The following is a 19148-nucleotide window of genomic DNA, read 5'->3' on the forward strand; positions in this document are numbered from 1 at the left end:
ACCGAGGCACTGTTTCTTCCGTGGAGAATTGTGCCCAGGCTAATTTTTCTGAAAAATAAATAATACTTTTCTATTTATAAAATTATAAAATAAGTATTATATTTAAGATTGAAGAAGAAATATAAAACAGTGTCATACATCATGTGCATTTATTAGTATGACACTGACAGTTTATATCACCCGCCAATCTTCTATATTTGTCTTCCACTTAAGCGGGAATCCGACCTAAACCACATTGGTTTAAACGCATGAACCTCCCCTCTTGAACCTGGGTTTTGATCATCATCTTCTTCTTCTCTCATCGTTGCTCTCTCAATCACTCATCTTTGACAGAGCTTCAAATTAATGGGGGAAGTAGAAGATTTTGCAGTGACTCAGATGAGGAAAGCAGTGGAGAAGCTTGGCTCTTCTGCTGAGGTGACCGGTCTATACATTTCTCACACGATGCATTGCTATACGAGTGTTGAATCTCCGAAAATCATTGTTTTCTGTCTAGGGTTCATGAATTTTGATTTTGCAGATGTATGAAGGTCCAACGCTGATGAGGTTCTTGATTGCAAGATCAATGGACCCAAATAAAGCCGCCAAGATGTTTGTTCAGTGGCAGAAGTGGAGGGCTTCAATGGTGCCTAATGGGTTCATTTCAGAATCTGAAATAGCTGATGAATTAGCTGCAAGAAAGGTCCTTTTGCAGGGTTTGTCTCAGGATAAATACCCTTTGTTGATTGTTCAAGCCTGCAAGCATTTTCCTTCCAAGGATCAGCCTCAATTCAAGAGTAATTTTCTCTTCTCTCATATATAAAACCAAAAAAAGGGGTTAAACTACTTTATAATTTTACCCAAGTTTCAATTTGGTCCTTGTAGTAAATGAAGTTTATGACTTAATACTTTTAGTTTTGACGTTTATTAATTTGATTTTGGTCTCTAAACCTCCGCTGATACTTTAGATATGCACAACTTATGCCAACTCATTTCTGTCACTCTAGATAGGTGGGATCACATGCCACATTTATGAGTGGATTTCACTCCAGCATCTATTCTTATCCCTTTTCAACCCATGGATAATGTATGTTTGGAGTACTAATATAGTATATCATATATGGGGATCGCATTAAGGAAAAAAAAAATTAACCACAGAGATTGATAGAGGTTTAAAACAGGGACTAAATTGAAATTATATATTTAGAGACCCAATTACAAATTTTTAATCTGCATGGACCAAATTGAAAATTGAGTTCTAACAAAATAATTTAAGAATTAAAAGGCTATAATTCTTTTGTCTGTTTTGAAAAGTATGATTCCAGTGTCATCAGTTCAAAGATGCCTCTTTCATATGAGCCATCAGACCGGACAATTATGCACGAGAGAAATCTTCCAAATTAAAAGTCAATGGTCAAGTGGATACAATTGGATTACTTATCTTGACTTACTCTGTTTTTCTGGTTCTACAACTACCTTGGAATTTCATTATGAAACGATTCATCTAGATGAGTTTATCAGTATGAATATCACCATACAGTTTAGCCACCACAATAATCATGCTGTAATTAGCATCTGTCAAATGTTTGTGTCTGATCTTTATCTACTTGCACCAGACTTTTCTTGCTGGAGATCCATAAATGTAAGTCAGTACAATTCTCCTGACTTCAAGTGGTCCTCAAGGTTCCGCTATTACTACAAATAGTTGAGCCCGGCCTGTTTATCTTGCCCTCTGGAATATATATCTTTGTGTTTTAACTTTTAATCTATGCCAGATTATTCTAATACTTCAGCGCTTATTGAGGACATTATTTTTGTTAATTATTAGAGTTAGTAAAAGTCCTATGCAGCAATTTAGACTTTGAAATGGATCCCAAGCCTGCACAAGGCCTTGAAGGGGAGAGATTTAGAAATATAGGCGGGACCCACCTAAGTGGGCCCATTTCCTTTCTCTATTTCCCCCCTACGGCACCATTCAGTACTTGTCTTTGTCATCAAGCTGGATAAGTCTAAGCTGCTTCCTTCACCACATCCCTTTGCTTCCTTATCTCATCTTCTCCATTCAAAATAACCACAACGATTAAGGTTAATATAGTTTCAATAAGAAGAATTGAGTAATTTCATAATGTTTTTCAGTTTCTTTCTTATTGTTTTTTATTGAAAAGATCACTATTAAATCTATTATCACGTTGCGTCCCCCCCCCCCGGCGGCGGGGGGGCGGAATAATTAATACATGATGATTTGATTCCATTAGCACCCACACTTTTTTCCCCCTTGTTGCCAATCAACCACCTTATTTTGAAATTCTAATTTACAATTTACTTATGCCTTTCCACCCCTCCCTCCTTTTCTTCATCGTATGATCCAAACAGAAGTTATTGCAAATGACTGAATTTTTCTGCTGTAATTTTTATGAGAACTCAACTACTTAGGCAAATGTTTTAACTTGTCTGTTGGTGCAGAATATGTTGTTCATTTGCTTGACAAGTCAATCGCAAGGTATGTCATAACTGTACCATTGGTACATTGATTTGCCTATCATTTCTGTGAAATAACTGTTGTGCTGCTTGCGATGAACCTATTGATCACTACTTCAGTAGCATTTTCACATACCAGTTTCAGATGTCAAAATCATAGTAACCATTAAAGGAAACAGTACTCTTGAATTTTAAAATCAAATATAAGATCTCTTTGAACTCTGGACCAGAAAGAAAATATTAAGAACCACCTCTATGTGTAAACTAGAGAAACTTACAAATAAGTCCACTGCAAGAGGATACTTTCTCGTTTCAACAATCTTTACAAACTAGCATTTGGCTGAAAGAAACCTGCAAGTGGCTTCTATTTATAGCCACTAAGTAATTCGTGTATTCAGACTTGTTTTTGAGTGAATGAATGCCTGTTGCCTCACCAAGCATTTGATCTCTCTCTCTCTCTCTCTCTCTCTCTTTCCCCCACATTTTGCCTTTCTTCCCTGTCTTTGTTCTGTTCTTCGTCTATTTCCCCTCCTCCCTCTGTTTCTATCTCTCTCTCTCATATACCTTCGTTTGCATCTATGCAACTGTGTGTGTGTGAGTGGGTGTTGCCTCTAACAGTCATAGACTATTGAGAGACTTATAGTTAATTATTTCACTGGTTTTCAGTGCTGTAAAAGGAAGGGAGATAGGAAATGAAAAGTTGATTGCAGTTGTTGATCTGAAGAATCTCATGTATAAAAACATTGATGCACGGGGGTTCATCACTGGTTTTCAATTCTTACAGGTGACTTTCTTCGTTTTCCTACTTGTAACATTAACTGTCACTCATGATAGCAAATGGCCGTTGATTTGTACTTTCTCTTCAAGCATTATATTCTGTAACTGTTCTCGTCCACATCATGCATTTTATCATTGAGAGGTACAGGTTGCACAGATAATTGCATTGTCGCTCGGCTTACATGAAACATGAAATTAATTTAATCTGAAAATTATATGAACACAAAAATTATAGTTGTTTACTTGACTTTGTTAATTATATTCGAAATTTGGCAAATTCACTAAGTTCTATGACCTGATTATTTTATTTACTTAGCACTGATGATGCTTTCTCTGTGATAACAAATAAATTGCTCCAGAATCAGTTCATATCAGATCGCGTTAATAACCCAAGAAATATTTAAGTAGACTAGCGTGAGGTGGCTCTATGGTGAAGAACCTTAATTTAACCATCCGGCAGTTTCAACTTCCAAACTTCTTATGCCTCTCTTGACCTATAAGCATTAACAGTTTCATTCTTTTTTTTCTACTTTCAAAATTTCCTGCTTTTTTTTGCAGATTTTCCTTCTTTCCTTCAGTATTGAATTTTGTGTGACCCACCAAATACAGATAACCTACATTGGTCACAAGTTTGTAATATGAAGTTTAGTCAGTGCTGGAAATGAGTTCATCCATATACAGAAACTTTAGACTAAAAATTAATAAGTAAATTAAAAAAATAAGGAAAATTGAAACTTTTAACCCTACAGGATATCTTTGACTGGAGTTTCCCTTGTGCTAGTTTGCATGATTATGCATTCATTATAGTTATAGTTCAGATGTGTTCATCATTTCATTGTTCATCGAATATTTGGATGAAAATTTGTCAGCACTGTGAAGCCCATCTAACTTACCCTAAGTTTTGCACCAGTTAACGCATCAAATCGAATCTCATTTATTGTGTTTCTTTTAATTGAATTGCAGGCTTACTACCCTGAACGTCTAGCAAAGCTCTATGTTATACATATGCCTCAGTTTTTTGTGAGTGTATGGAAGCTAATTTGTCGTTTCCTAGAGAAGGCAACTCTAGAAAAGGTAATATCAACTGTCCAATGTTTAAAATTGATAGGGTGCTGAAAGTATAGGAATGAAATCATTCATGCTTGTCTAAGAACCATATATACATTAAGAAAACTACAGTTTACCCCTGAACTAAGTTATAAAATCCATGCTTGCTTACTTCTTCGACAATCTTCATGGCATTTGATTGAGGTGAAAATGCAAATATATGATGTCATTGGAGGATCACTTTGCCTATTGCAGTTAATTTTAATTAGAAATTAACGTTTTCATTTTAGTCCAAAGTTCTTGGATGAGGATGAATGAAGCTGAAGTATGGTCTAAATTCAGACCAAATAAGGATTTGAATGGGACAGTTCCCTCAGTTCAGGATTGGAAGTCTCAATGCTGATACTGAGAAGTTCAAAACAGTTTATATGTACATTGCAGTTAGAAATGAATATGCCTCAAAATAGCGAGGTGAAATGTAGTTTTCCCTTAAACTTGGTAGGCATGCCCATTTGAGCATGACCTTGAAGTTGAACATTTATTAATTCATGTTACCGCTCAATAGAAACATTACAAGGAGATGTTACTCTTCACAGATATAAAAAAGCATTGATGGAATAATTTGTGGGGGTGATTGCAGATAGTAGTTGTGGGTAATGAAGAGGAGAGAAGACAGTTTATAAAGGACGTTGGAGAAGAGGTTCTACCAGAAGAGTACGGTGGAAGAGCAAGGCTTATAGCTGTCCAAGATGCTGTCTTGCCGCCGCTGCAGAATGGAACACATTGATTTCAAGGTGACTCTCATGGCGATCACATATGGAGGATTATAGTTCAAAGCTTATAGAGGCAGGCATATATATGGTGCTTGTATAATCTACCAACAAGTCTTCAATAACTTACCGCTGGCAAACTGGAACACTTGTTTTAGAAGTAGATAATGATTAAAAATGAATAAAGGTTTAAGAAACACAGGGAATTAATGTTTTAATTGTATTGTTTACTTTGTACAAAGCCATATCAGTGGTTTCTAATGTAATAGCACCAGATAATTGTATTAAAAAAATAGCCTTAATTCCATGTACTTCCACATGATTCAGTGTGTTTTTTATACATAGTTTGGGACAAAAAAACCAACAATTACAGGGGGGGGGGAAAAGGAAATATTAAATTCTTCCAAAATAATTGAAATGTTTAATTATAAGTGGTGGATCTGACAGGTGACAACCCTTTATTAGGCTTTAGGCTCTTGTCAAATAATTTAGCTCTGCTCTGTCTACTGCTGTAGCCATGGGTCCATCGTCCCAAAATTCCTGTCTTTGAACCACCCAGTCAACCACACACACAAACACACGTGTTATGCACAGTGACATGTGATTAACGGTCATTTAAATCCGGCTTCATAATCATAACAAAGTATTTAATTACTTAATCCTTTTGTAAATCTGATTAAATCTTTACCCAGCATCTTAAAAGAGATTAGTCTCCATTACGAGTAAATCATACTTATGATGTTTCGAGAAGAGAGAGAGGGAGAGAGATGAAAGATAAGAATTTGGGACAGAAGAGACCAAAACTAAACAGTAATATGTCAAAGGAAATTGTAAGCACTTTTTCCACGCATGTCAGGGAAGCAAATTGTACAAAAAGTGAAGTTCATCCAAGCAAGAAAAAAAAAACACATAGATTGGGTAAAATTAAATCATATCTAATTTATCTGAGGTTTTGACTATGGATATTTTTAACTTTAATTTGTTGACATAATTTCTTACCATCAACTAATTTATCATTCAACTACTAAATCAAAATTTATGTTATGATGGTTATAACTACATAATCATATATATATATATTTTTTGTTAAACATAAGTATCCTTCTCTTGGAGACAATCTATTATTCGAAATACTGCAGGTATAAATATGGGCAACTTTTCAGCGGGGTTTGAACCAAAGTTAATATAATGTATATTTTTAATTACTATCTGATATTCAATATTATTTTGTTAAATTTAACAATTGCTAACCTCGATTGACGATAATTCTTACGGGATAATCTTTTTCCATATCACTTTACACTTAAAATTGCAAATAAATAACTTTCACTGAACTCCCCCCCCCACAAATATCTTTCTAAATTTAAAGTCATATATGAATAATTAATTAAACTCAACTGGAGATAATCCTTAATTACCAAATAATTTTCGCCGTCTGAATTTACACTTTAAATTGTATATAAATAACTCTCTGAACTTTTTATTTTTCAACAAACAACTCTATAAGCTTTAAGTCATATATATTATATGAATAATTAATGTTGGTTTTCCACAAAGGCGAAGGATATATGGAAATTACAAAGTTTTGTCGAATAGGCGTCCTACTGAAAACTGAACTGGAAGTTTTGCTCATTGAGTCTGCCAATGTTGCGTCATCAATAGTAAGCCGAAGCAGAACCACATGTGATTCTTTCTCCCCTCAATTACTCCACCCTTCAATCTCTAATCTTTTCCTTTAATTTCTTTTTTTATTTTATGAATATATATTGATACATATTCTAAAATAATTAAAGCTTATTATCAACACTAGAACCCTTCTATCTAAGATTAATGCTGTATTGTATTATTCAATCTCAAGTTGCCTCACTTTTCTTCTGCATGCATATCTTTAAACGATATAATACCATTGTCGTCACATGAAATTAAAAAAGAATTTGCTTAATGATCTTCTTGCTGATTTTGATTTCAGTGACATCTGGAGAAAAGATATTAACCCGCTATTACATTCTTTTTCCAGCCACTCTTTCTATAAATTACTGATGTTCCCATTTATTATGCGAACTCTAGTTGTATAGCTGTTTCATTTTATACATATAATTGATCATTTTATTTTAGAAAACAACTACCAAGCATTTAATAGAAGTAAAAATAAATTAAAGAATAGGATATTAAATAGAATTGAGAAATGAGATTAGATATATTATGATATGGAGTTTATTAGATGCTGAATAAGCTGGCTAAATGCTTGTTTGAAATGACGATTAAAATCTTCAAAAATAGCTTTTCAATCATGATTTATAGTGTATAAGATAGGTATGTAAAAGAAATTTTGCCTCAATTTACATAAATATGACAGGGCCTTAATTATTATTATTTTTTATTTTGCGTTGGCACCTGGTATCCTGAGTCAGGCCATCTTTCAGGCACAACAACAGGCTAAGACTAATCCGAATCGAGGCATGACATGAAATATTAAGGTTGGCGCCCCTAGCCCTAAGATGTTGTGTTCCGACGTCTAAAACTCGAGACCCCAACCAACTAATTTAATCATCGGGTTGATAAGACCTTAATTATTCGTCAAAAGCTTGATCACCAAGCAAAGAAAAATAAACATCATGCTTAAATGTGCAGACCAAATCAACAACAACCACATTAATTATTAGTTAATAAATAAAGTACTCATTAATGTTGTCCCTGATTCAGTTTCTTCAAGACATGCATGAATCCCAAGAAATCGTTGATTAATTAAGCAATTCCCATGATAACAAACTGCTGCTACATGTTCTTGAGCAGCCCTATTACCAACACCTACTACATCTATTCTAATTCCTCGTGTCACACTTTTGTCTACCTTCCAGCCCAATAAGATCAGCATTTACTTGCACCTCAGTATCATGTCTTAAATTTAATTACACATCGATATATAATTAATACTCTTTGAACGTTATGCCCCCAAAAATAGTCGCAGATATGTAACCAAACATAACCAGAGAAGTTCATCCAAAGTATATACTCATTGGTTTTCAATAATCCTAAATTCAAATTTAAAATCTCCCCATCTTTTTTTGAATTTACAGTTTATCCCATGATGACATGCATGCAAATAAATCCGCCATGTCAGTTGGACTACAATTGAAGTAATAATAAACTTTAAATATTAAATGCTTATCTACTGATGAGCTGATTGAAGTTCAATGATAGATGATATGCAGTAGTGCTTGAGAAGAAATGGGAGTAACTAGGAATTGGCGATTCTGGTTGGGAAAAACAAGAATTTAGTAAATAACAAAGACGCAGAGAAGTAGTCAAAAAGGGGAATATGTGAGAAGAGAAAGGGAATGCAGAAAAGGCCAAAAAGGGTTGCAGGTTGCAAGTACCTTGAAAGCTACTTTAATCGTAGCACTAAACCTTGACAAGTTCCTTTCGTCGCGAAAAAGTCCATGCATACACAGCACTGCACAGTACATTGCTTTCACCTTTTATCGTGTTTCCATGCACATCATGTTCATTCATATATATATATATATATATATATGCACTTTGATTCATACTGATATTTTCACCGTAATGAAGTAACTTCATTAACTCACAACAGCGACAAAAAAAGGAACGTACGTACATATTGATAGCTACTGCTACACTTCACTTGCACCAAGAACCATAATAGTGACTTCTTTTATCTGAGAGATGTATTTGTAATCTAGTAATAATTCATTAAATTCCCATACGCATTTGTGACTGTATATATATGCCTTTGTGTATGAGGGTTTGTGTGTGTCTGTTTTGTTTGCGTAAGAGAGAGAGGTATGGAGGGTCGTAGAATTGGTGAGTATGGAAGTGGGAGAGAAAATGACGGAGAGAAACTAATAAGGGATGATGATCATGAGGTTCTGAAAAAGATGATTTCCAGTCATCCTCTTTATGGTCTTTTGATTGAATCTCACTTCAACTGTTTGAAGGTATCTTATCAATTTTTTGTTCTTTCCACGCTGCGTTATTCCCTTTTTTCCTCTTTTCTCTTTTCATGTGTATCTTTTCCTGTACTGTGAATTGTGTGAAGAGCTGCCATGGTGTTTGTGGAAGGAACATGCTTATAGGTAGGTCTTTAGACGAAGTACGAGTGACAAATAAAGGCTATTAAGCTAGCTATTATATGTTTTTATACCATATATATATGGAAACACATGTACAGCTAGGGATCGTAAAGGCTATGTTTTATTACCTATTGCTGGGAAAGAAGACAAGAAAAACAAGGAGAGACAATCTGGTCCTCCTTATCTTCACTAGAACTTGCAAAAAGAATGATCTATAAAAGGAAAATCGTGGTCTATCAAGTATATCTTTTTCAGAGAAGAAAACAAGACAGAACTTAGTCAACTAGAAGTTTAATTAGGCAGATTACACTACTTGGCTATAGCGAAACAGTTAACTATCATCAGATTAGCAAGAAGCCTTGCAGGGTTGAACGTCTGTCTTTGTATTGGTTTATAATTTGTGACTCAAATAAATTCAGTTCAGAAAAACAGCTTCACTATCATTTAATCAAAGTTCATTGGTTATATATATGTGCATCTTTCTCCCTGCGTCTCTGAGTGCAATATTGTTTATTTCAGGTGGGGTTAGGCGAATCTGGAGAAGAGTTTGATCTAACAGAAGCTGCATGTAAGCAGAAGGCAAATTCTGGGCTCAAAACAGCTTCAACTCCGAGTTCTGCAGAACTTGATCAATTCATGGTATTATACCAGGGGTCCATAAAAGCAAATATAATGCTTACGCATTCCACATTAAATTTTAAGCACCTTTTAGGTCTTAACTGCTATAATATGTGCAAATTCACACCTGATGTATATATTTCTGGGGCATGTTGGATTCATACTGCAGGAAGCATATTGCATGGCCCTCAGCAGCCTGAAAGAAGCCATTGAAGAACCAACAAAAGAAGCAAGAGCGTTCATCAATTCAATGCACGTTGAGCTGAAGGAACTATGCAATCCGAATCATACTAATAATAATAATCATAACAAGCCACAAGATGCTATAGAGTGCAGCAGCAAGAAGAATCTTTGAACGATGATTCATGTCATTAATTAGTGCAAAGATATGTTATCACCTCCACGCAATCTCTCTCTCTCTCTCTCTGTGCCTGTGTCAGCAAGGATAGTTAATTTTGTGGGGCTGTCAGAATGATTGTTTAGAATGTGTAGGTTTATGATATCAACTTTTATAAGAAACTTAGCTATATATATATAGCTGCTTCTATATATGTCACTCTCTAGGGCAATGAGCATATTATGTACTGTACTATCTTCTTTATATTTGTGTTGGCATCTAATTAAGTATATTTGTTATCTTATATATCTTCTTGTTAAGGGATTGTCAGACCAAAAGCTGATGTCTAGCTTACTCAAACACAGAGTCCCATGCCTATCAATTGAATTGATAGAGAAGTCACGAATCAGAAGATATATGACAAAAAGGAAAATTCTCTTGCAGTGAGTTCTAAATAGTAGAGATAAGGACTTGACCTCTTAGAATGTTGAACTACTCTTTTAGAGTTCATTGACATGTGAAGGTATAACTGAAAACAAAGGAATAAGGACTTGTTTGAACAAAATCTAGGGTTTATATCGCAAACTAATGTATAAACCCTACCGCTATATTTCTTCTTCTTATTCTACTATTATGTATTACTTGTTAATGTATATCTGTTGGCAACAATTCAATTTTTATAACCTGTTGCCGGTAATAAAATTTAAACCATGATTAGTAAACCGTTATGATGAGCACTTGTTGATGATGTAGTTTATTCGCAGGATATAAATCAGTGGACTCACTCTTTTTTCCTTCTATTAAAATGTAGTATAATTAGTTTCCTCTACTTCATCTTAATCCACTGACCTTTAGAAGGTTACTAGGAAGACAAAACCAAGACCTATAGCTAGAAGCTCAAGCTCATTTGTGGCATTTGAGGAATATATTAATGATGACTCAGGAAAAATAAAATCATCATCTCAAATACATATAAATCATCAACATGAACTGTGAAAGGAAGCTTAATCTCCAACAATATTCCATCATTTCTTAGCTGATGATGATGATGATAGATTTCACAGACCGATGCTTCGTTCAGTATATAATCTTATCTGATTCCAGTTAAATAACACAAGGACAATGAAAATGAAAAGACAAGACAATGGATTTTTACGCACTGCATTTCACGTGGAAAAAGATATTAATAGAAGGACACCATATAATAACAACAGCTAATCACATGGAAGAAGTCATATGTCTCAACGAAACTTTAAGTAAGAAATAGGGACATAATCTCTAAACAAGTCTCTCAAGAGGGAGGTTTTCCAAGAGAAATATAATAATTTAATTTGATACCTGATTATACTATCAAGTCAGATTCAAAAATCGTTAAATTCAATTAATAGTAGCTCTCTCTCTCTCTCTTTTTTTTTCCATCTACAAAATTTAAGAACAGATTTTGTTTACGGAGAGCCGAGTTTCTTTTACTCAATCCAATTACTATTGGTTTTTTAATTGAATTGATGACATATGGAAACATTATTTTAAACGAATTGTTGCACACTTTTGTTTTTCAAAGTCTCTTACCAAAATCTATCAACTAATTTAAATATGTAATTATTTAAAAAAGGATCCTTTTGCATTATTTTTTTATCAAAGTTAATCTTACTTAAAGTTTAAATTTAAATCTGATAGAAAACCAAAAAAAGAAGAAGTCTATATTTGTTTGAAAACATAACAATTACTGGACATTGAAAGCCCAACTGCAAGAATTAAAAGTGGTGAGTAATCTTATTTCCAATATATTTGTAAAAGTGGTAATAAATTATCTAGAGCCCAAAGCTCTCACGAATTTGAAAATGAATTTCAAATAATTTATTACTATTAAACTCTCACTATTGATAACTATAAACCTCTTTTTTTAATGCTCACAACCGAGGTTGAATTTAATTTCGTAAAAGCCACCTTGTTTTCGAACCAGTAATAAAGAATTTTGATCCTTAATTGTCAATAATTTATTTAAATTTGAAATCCTTTTAATTTGTACCATATCATCTCCCTAAAGTAATAGCCCAAAAATGCCATTTTCCTGTGAAAATATCCATAGAAGACCAGTATGCCACGTTGTCATATATCGCAATAGTTAAAAAGTGGCTGTGATTGGTGGCCAACCTCGGGCATTCTCACTTGGTCAAGTTGGTCAAACTCTGGAGCCTAAAAAGAAAAAAAAACTGAAAAGGCTCTGTAACTTGATGCAGATAATTTAGATTTTTTGTGAAAATAGTAAGGTCATATATTCTGGCATTTATTTCTGATAATTTTATTTCTTTTAATAGCAACACCGAAATTTGTCTTGTTTTTATGAAGAAAAGTAAATGAAGCCTAATTTCGAAGGGAAAATTGAAATTATTTTTGTTTAAAAAACTACTTCTAAACTAAATTAAATAAATTTTAAGCGTTGCCACTTGCCATGGTGTAACTTCCAAAAATGTACCAACAAAAATAAGGACAATATAAAAATATGTAATAACTAATTTTTTGTCCCAATTTATAAGTTCTAATTTAAATGAAATTTGCTGCCAATGGTTAGTGTTTAAATATTATAGCATCAAGGGAAAGTAAAAATAAAAAAAAAGACGATTAAATAATTCTTAAATCATACATAAATTTTACTTTCTTTTTAGTCTTTTTGGGTTAAGGTGCATCCAATACCCCCGAAATATTTTTCTAAGGTGCAACCAGTACTCTAAAAAGTATTTGTGATGCATCCAGACCCTGAAGTATTTTTATTGGGGCCACCATCACCACAATTTGAAGTATTTTTTTTTGCTGAGTGCTGGTTATGTAAAAAAATATTTTTGGGGTTTTACTAAGTACTTTGATATGACAAATATTTACATGCTGAGATTCACAAACAATTACAAACAACTTTTAAGGGTGGATATGACCAAAATATTAGATGTTGTGTGTTGAAATCTTTGGATTAACTGAATCTTACAAATATTTTTATGATGCTTAGATGCAAACCTTTATTATTTAGAACTCTTAAATGACCTTGTTTTATGTAAAAAACCAGGAGTGTATTTGAGACGAGACGAATCTCCTCAAATTATGTTGAAGTGGAGTTTGTCTCCCATCTTCATGGGGCATAAATTTACAAATTTGTTAAAGTTGAAGTTCAAATATAAGTTTAAACAATTTATTATCACTATGGCAAAAAAAACAATTTTATTATCACACCAAATTATGGAGTTGGAGTACAAAATTATATCAACATTTTTTACCAAAAAAAATTATATCAACATTTACAATATAGAAACAGATTAATTAAAATGTGAATTACTTCATCTAATTCTTAATATAAGAGTTATTAGAGTTAAGCTTGATTTAAACATAAGTTCTCAGATTATTTATTCATCATACTTTTTTTTTTAAAAAAAAACTATCCTCATTAACTATATATGTTATGGATTTACTGAAATTTACATTATAGAGTAGTTTTAATGCAAAACAATCAGGAGCGTATTATGAAAAAACGTACATATTTTCTACTATTTTCTACTCAAATCAGTGGGAAGTAGAATTAATTATTGAATTCATGTCTGTGCTGGCAAAAGTAAATTTTAATTATGTTTGTCTTCAGATGCATGACACAGATGTGACAATAGAATGCGTTAAAATCAATGTTTATAATTAAGAAATAATTAAATATTAATAGCCGCTGCATTCTTATTGCTCTCTATACTCCTCTCTCCTCTGGTTTTAATATAAGATTTATTTTATAGTTTATATTATAAAATAAGTCTTATATTTAAGATCGGAGGAATTATACGATTAACATAGGACGTATGTGGGGGATGAAAAATTCACAAAATCATAAAAATGAAATGGCAAAAATCTTTATCATCACATCGTGGGCTATCATCCCACAAAAACGTTATGAATACACAATATTAATCGTTGGCCCAAAAAAAAAAAAAGGAATACACAACATTAATGAATAAAATATTGGAAATATATAATTTTTAATTTAAAAAGTGGAATAATTTTTTACATGAAATTTATTGGTAATTTTTTTCCTTCTTTTTTTTGTACGCTGACTAGCTGAGTCTTCGGTCTACTCACATAAAGCCAAACCAAAAGCGAAATTGGCAAATTGCCCAGTCCTCAAGTCATCAAGATATTCCAAGGCTCTAACCGCCTTCCCCAGCAACAGCGTTAGACGCGAAATTTCCATCCCATCGCTTCACACTGTCCTGGTCCTTTACTCCGCTCTCTCTCCCTCTCTCTCGCTCTACAAAAGCAAGTGAAAGACCAGGACTTTGTCGGCTCCTTGGGCTGAGACTTGAGAAAATTCAGGTGAATCCGACTGATTTTGCGCGAATTGGGATTTCTTTGGTGGGAATTTGTCGAAAGGGATGGTAAAGTCGTCCGATAATGGTTTTGGTTCTGTGGCGCCTTTCCTGAAAAAATTGTTATGAGATGGTGGACGATGAGTCGACCGACTCGCTTATATCCTGGAGCAAAAGCAATGACAGTTTTATTATCTGGGACATGACTGAGTTCTCCGTGTGTTTGCTTCCTAAGTATTTCAAGCACAACAATTTCTCCAGTTTCATTAGGCAACTTAATATTTATGTGGGTATCTTCCTTTTTTCATTTTTCCTTTCTTCTTTGCTTCGTTCTTTATTTTGAAGGTCGAATTTTGGATTGTTCTGTTTGTTGTATATCTGTTATATTTTGTGTGTATATATAAATCAGGTCTTATGGAATACCGATGCTTAAAAATTGAGCCATATATGCATTTGTCTTTAGGTATCCAACACTCAGTATCATATGTGACACAACACTCAGTAACTACTGAGACTAGGTCAAGTCTTGTTTTTATGATTGCTTTGGTGATCTTGTGCTGTGTTTTCAGTGTGCTTTTTACTTTTTACTGCAAAGTTCTCACCAGTTTCTGCTTTGCTACTTCCTATGCGCACATACACAATTGAAAGTGAAGAAAGGGCGCCCTTTTTCCTGATATAGAAAAACCATGAGCCTTTCAGACCTTAGCATCGGAATGACGCTCCATTACCTGACCCTAGAGGATTTAGAATATTCTTTATATCCATTGATGATGCCTGGGGATGGTGAGTGTTCCCTGTAATGGATTTATATTAAGTATTTTGTAATATTAGTTTTTCCAGGGGATGCTCCATGACCCTAGACTTTTTTAGAATTAGATTTTGCTACGAGAATTGTTGCCAGCTCTAGAATGTCACAAACTCGCAAGTCAGTGTGAAATGGACAAATTTAACAGTCAGTTGCACATGAAATGTCTTTTGGGCTGAGATGCTGGGGTGTATTTTTTTAAGGTGGATAATGTATTATATCGTTATTATTCTGTTACAATAAGGTTGGAACCTTGAGAAGATGTATTGCTTCAGTTTTTTACTTCATATGACAGGATAGTAGCAATAGTAACATACCTTTTCCAGACCCGGCCCGCGCTAGCAAAGTATATTATGAATATTCTGGCCACACTGGTATTTTGATTTTTTTTTTTCTAATTTATTTTTGAATCATAGAGGTGCACAAAGCAAAATATAGTTGTTGTTCTTTCACTTGTATGCAGGGGTTTAATTTTTGCTTTTCCCCTTATTGTATCTTGATCTAATTGACCTTTTGAAGGCTACGAGGAATTAACATTGGATGAAAGATTTGGATTTTGAATATTAAGAGTTTCTTTTTCTTTCTTTGAGGCAATAATTTTTCTCCTGGAGACTATATGTGCTGCAGTGTTCTGTACTTTGGTTGTAAGATAAGGTTTGCTGTTATTGTTCACTACTTTGTAGTAAGATACGTTTGCTGCAGGAGACAGGGTAGATAGAGATTCTGTAGTGTAGTATTGTTTCTTGTGATATTGTCAAGAACTTTCAGCCTTCCAATTTAGACATCATTTTCTTTTCAAATATGGGCTTGTGAGACTCTGACTTGTTAGTTTAGGTTTGTTGCAGTTGGATCGCATGGGAGACAGAAAAATTCCATCTTTCAGCCTCCCGATCTAGACATCAGTTCCTTTTTAAAGATAGCTGAGAATCTGACTTGTTAGTCTAGGTTTGTTGCAGCTGGGATTGCATGGAAGACATAAAAATTCCATCATTGATAATTCATAATTTATAGAGATGAACGCTCCTCAGCCTCTCACTTATCTTTCATGTGTAGGTTGAATTTTTCGTTCTAAGCCAAAAAGCCATCGTGATGCATGGTGAATCTTCTTATCAAGCTAAATCGACCAGCATTATGATGTGCGCCTCCTGTTAATTGCAAATCTGTATTAACCCTAGCAGGATGCATTCTAATACAGAAATATAAATGAAAACATTTCATTGGCAAATCCTGGTCCTTTCAGTGTGTCAGCTAATTCTTATCAGTTCAACTTTGGGTCTAGGATAACTATAAGCATGGGTAATATGCTAGTTTAGAGTTGTCCAATTCATGGTGAAAACATTGACGTGAGTGACTTATTCACGATTTGTGAAAACAAGTGTGGCAATTGTGAGAACCAAATCCTGATTATAGCAAGAATAAATTATTTAACCTGATTCAGTGTGCTGCGTACTACTGTAAAGCTGAACAACTTTCGGTGTGAAGAATCATCTGGTTATGGCTTAGTTATCATGTTTTATTGATTGTGACTAATGTGAAGGATCGCATTTCCCAATACCAATATTTCAGAACACTGCATCAGTTATTAGAAATTCCAGAGTTTTTAGAATATGATTGCAAAGATTTATAAATTCTTGAAGGTTTATGCATTCAATTGCCATTCACAGACCCATCCTTTGCGTATTGCTGATAGTTATCTTTTCCTGTGTACATGAATCCTGGAAGATTGATTTATTTTCTTCAAAGTGTTTGTTCTTTACTTGTAGTAGAAATCAACATTAATTAATTTAACTCTTTTTTTCAGAGAGGGTAAAAAAAATTACTCCTTGAACCTTACAAGTTATTTTGTATATAAGTTAATTCCTCATATGATTTTAAAAGTCAGTAATATCTAACGGTGAGAACTACCAGGGTTTCAGGAAAACTGATGCAGATCGCTGGGAATTTGCCAATGATGACTTTATCAGAGGTCAAAATCATTTACTGAAGAATATATTGAGAAGAAAACATCCACATGTTGCAGATCAGCGAAAGCCATCACAGCAGCAAGAGAATCGTGATGTGCCTTCTCAAGAAGTTACAAACCATGACCTATGGAAAGAAGTCGAGAATTTGAAAACTGATAAAAATGCACTCACACAGGAGCTGGTTAAACTTGGGCAGCACCAGGAATTATCTAAGAACAAATTGCTCCTCCTGACCAATCGGCTTCAAGGAATGGAGAAGAATCAGCAACAGATGTTATCGTTCTTAGTCATGGCCATGCAAATCCCTGGGTTCATGGTTCAGCTGCTTCAGCCCAAGGAAAAAGGTTGGCGTAAGACTGAGACAAGCAATATGTTGGAGCACAGTGTAGAAGATGTCGCATCTGATGGGATGATAATGAAGTATCAGCCACCCTTGAGTGAAAAATTGAAGCCTGTAGTTACATCATCTCGTGTTTCAGATGAGCAACCAGAACCCAATCTCTGTACAGATGGGTTGAAAGATTATTTTATCAATTCTGACTTCTTAAAAGTACTCATGGATGAAAAATTGTGTCAAATAGATAATTCTCCATTTATTCTACCAGATTCACCCGATGATAATGCCTGGGAACAGCTTCTTTTAGGCAGTCCCTTCACTGAAAATGAAGATTCAAATCAGGAAAGTGACAGGCCCACCAACAGTGGAATGGAGATCGAGCCTGCTATATGCGAAACACTGTTTGATAAATTCCAAAATTGTGTTGGGTTGATTCCAGAAGTGGACAAAACTGGGAAGAGTGGATTGGAAGGATCTGCTAATGGTGTTCATTTGGAACAGCAGCAGAGTTTGGAATCTCTAACTGAGGAAATAGAACTTTTGGCTTCTGAGGCAAATGAGAAGTAGGGGAATAAATATATAGCGCCAGACAACTTTTGGTTATCTACATTAGTATTGTACTTAGATATAATCTAAGAATTCCCACTTCCATCTTCCTTCCATTGGTTTGATCTTCATTTAAAACCAGTGTGAGTCTGCTACTCATTCACATGTTTAGGTATATAACTGCAAGAGATATGGACACGCGCACACAAAATGTAACCTTTTTTTTTTTGTTTACTATTTGTAAATCCAAATTCTGTCAAAGGATTAATTCTCATTTTGGTCATCTGACAGATTTTGGCGTTCTGATAATGTGGACAAGTACAGGGGGAATTACTCGGTAATGTTGTGACCAGAAATGTTATTTTGAATATTACGGCAGTTAAATTTGTCGGTTGACTAGAGAAAATGTTATGCAAAGAGCTGTATTTATTGTGCCACTCTGAGCAGCGGCCTATGGCTTCACAAATATTTTATTACTTTTTATGTCTTTCTGCATATGAATCTCTATGATACAATTTTCTGTTTTGGTAGGCACCAATCTCAACATTAAAACTTCTAGTTTATCAATATTCCCATCCTCTTGTCTGGCAAAAAGGAGAGATGCCTTCATTTTGTATGTCTACTATTCATAATTTATCAATAATATTTTTTTGGTCCTAAATATAAGATCTATTTAATGAGTTTTACATTTAGGACCAAAAGAATATCAATGTTTGTGCGTGTAATCATGATGATAATGATGATTTTAAGTGCTGATAGACTTCATCAGTCTTGTTTGGGGTCCAGAAGAGAATGGAATCAGAAGAAAAATAAATGAATTTCAAAGAAAAGGTTGTGAACTTCTTCAGCAATGATAAGAAAGGCACAATGACTATTATTATACTCTTCTAATTCTTAACATAAGACTTAATTGATTAATTTAAGTAGATTAAGTATGTTAATTAAGTTAGTTGTCATGATATTTTTTTTTTCTGAAATACTCTTAGTATCTTTCTTAATTTCATCCCTTCCTCTCATATTTGATTATTGTTATGGAAATATTAACAGGGTTAATTTGGAAAA

The 19148-nt window shown here is 34.0% G+C and overlaps 3 protein-coding genes across 3 annotated transcripts; all 3 read left to right on the plus strand.

Moving 5' to 3' along the window:
- Nucleotides 1-250: 250 nt before the first annotated feature.
- On the plus strand, nt 251-5296 carry LOC114712176 (CRAL-TRIO domain-containing protein YKL091C). The gene is made up of 6 exons (XM_028896645.1): nt 251-417; nt 521-776; nt 2443-2479; nt 3124-3241; nt 4198-4308; nt 4922-5296. The coding sequence occupies exons 1-6, from the start codon at nt 346-348 to the stop codon at nt 5066-5068; spliced, it is 741 nt and encodes a 246-aa protein (XP_028752478.1). The 5' UTR covers nt 251-345; the 3' UTR covers nt 5069-5296.
- A 3561-nt stretch (nt 5297-8857) lies between these two features.
- Nucleotides 8858-10118, plus strand: LOC114712225 (homeobox protein knotted-1-like 1). Its single transcript, XM_028896706.1, has 3 exons — nt 8858-9010; nt 9665-9784; nt 9933-10118. Exons 1-3 carry the CDS (start codon nt 8858-8860, stop codon nt 10116-10118), a joined length of 459 nt encoding a protein of 152 aa, XP_028752539.1.
- Nucleotides 10119-14379: 4261 nt separating this feature from the next.
- Nucleotides 14380-18376, plus strand: LOC114712178 (heat stress transcription factor A-8-like). Its single transcript, XM_028896646.1, is given in 3 exon segments — nt 14380-14554; nt 14556-14720; nt 17148-18376. Coding segments are annotated over 3 exon segments (1179 nt in total). The 5' UTR covers nt 14380-14500; the 3' UTR covers nt 18108-18376.
- Nucleotides 18377-19148: the final 772 nt, after the last annotated feature.

The sequence above is a fragment of the Neltuma alba genome, unplaced genomic scaffold, assembly GCF_004799145.2.
Source record: "Neltuma alba isolate B1F8T4 unplaced genomic scaffold, ASM479914v2 tig00011340_pilon, whole genome shotgun sequence".
In the NCBI taxonomy this organism is placed as follows: domain Eukaryota; kingdom Viridiplantae; phylum Streptophyta; class Magnoliopsida; order Fabales; family Fabaceae; genus Neltuma; species Neltuma alba.

Coding starts and splice junctions, on each gene's coding strand:
- LOC114712225 (XM_028896706.1), top strand. CDS start 8,858: ATGGAGGGTCGTAGAATTGGTGAGTATGGAAGTGGGAGAGAAAATGAC. Junction 9,011..9,664: donor CTCACTTCAACTGTTTGAAG/GTATCTTATCAA, acceptor TGTTTATTTCAG/GTGGGGTTAGGCGAATCTGG. Junction 9,785..9,932: donor CAGAACTTGATCAATTCATG/GTATTATACCAG, acceptor TTCATACTGCAG/GAAGCATATTGCATGGCCCT.
- LOC114712176 (XM_028896645.1), top strand. CDS start 346: ATGGGGGAAGTAGAAGATTTTGCAGTGACTCAGATGAGGAAAGCAGTG. Junction 777..2,442: donor GGATCAGCCTCAATTCAAGA/GTAATTTTCTCT, acceptor CTGTTGGTGCAG/AATATGTTGTTCATTTGCTT. Junction 4,309..4,921: donor AGAAGGCAACTCTAGAAAAG/GTAATATCAACT, acceptor GGGTGATTGCAG/ATAGTAGTTGTGGGTAATGA.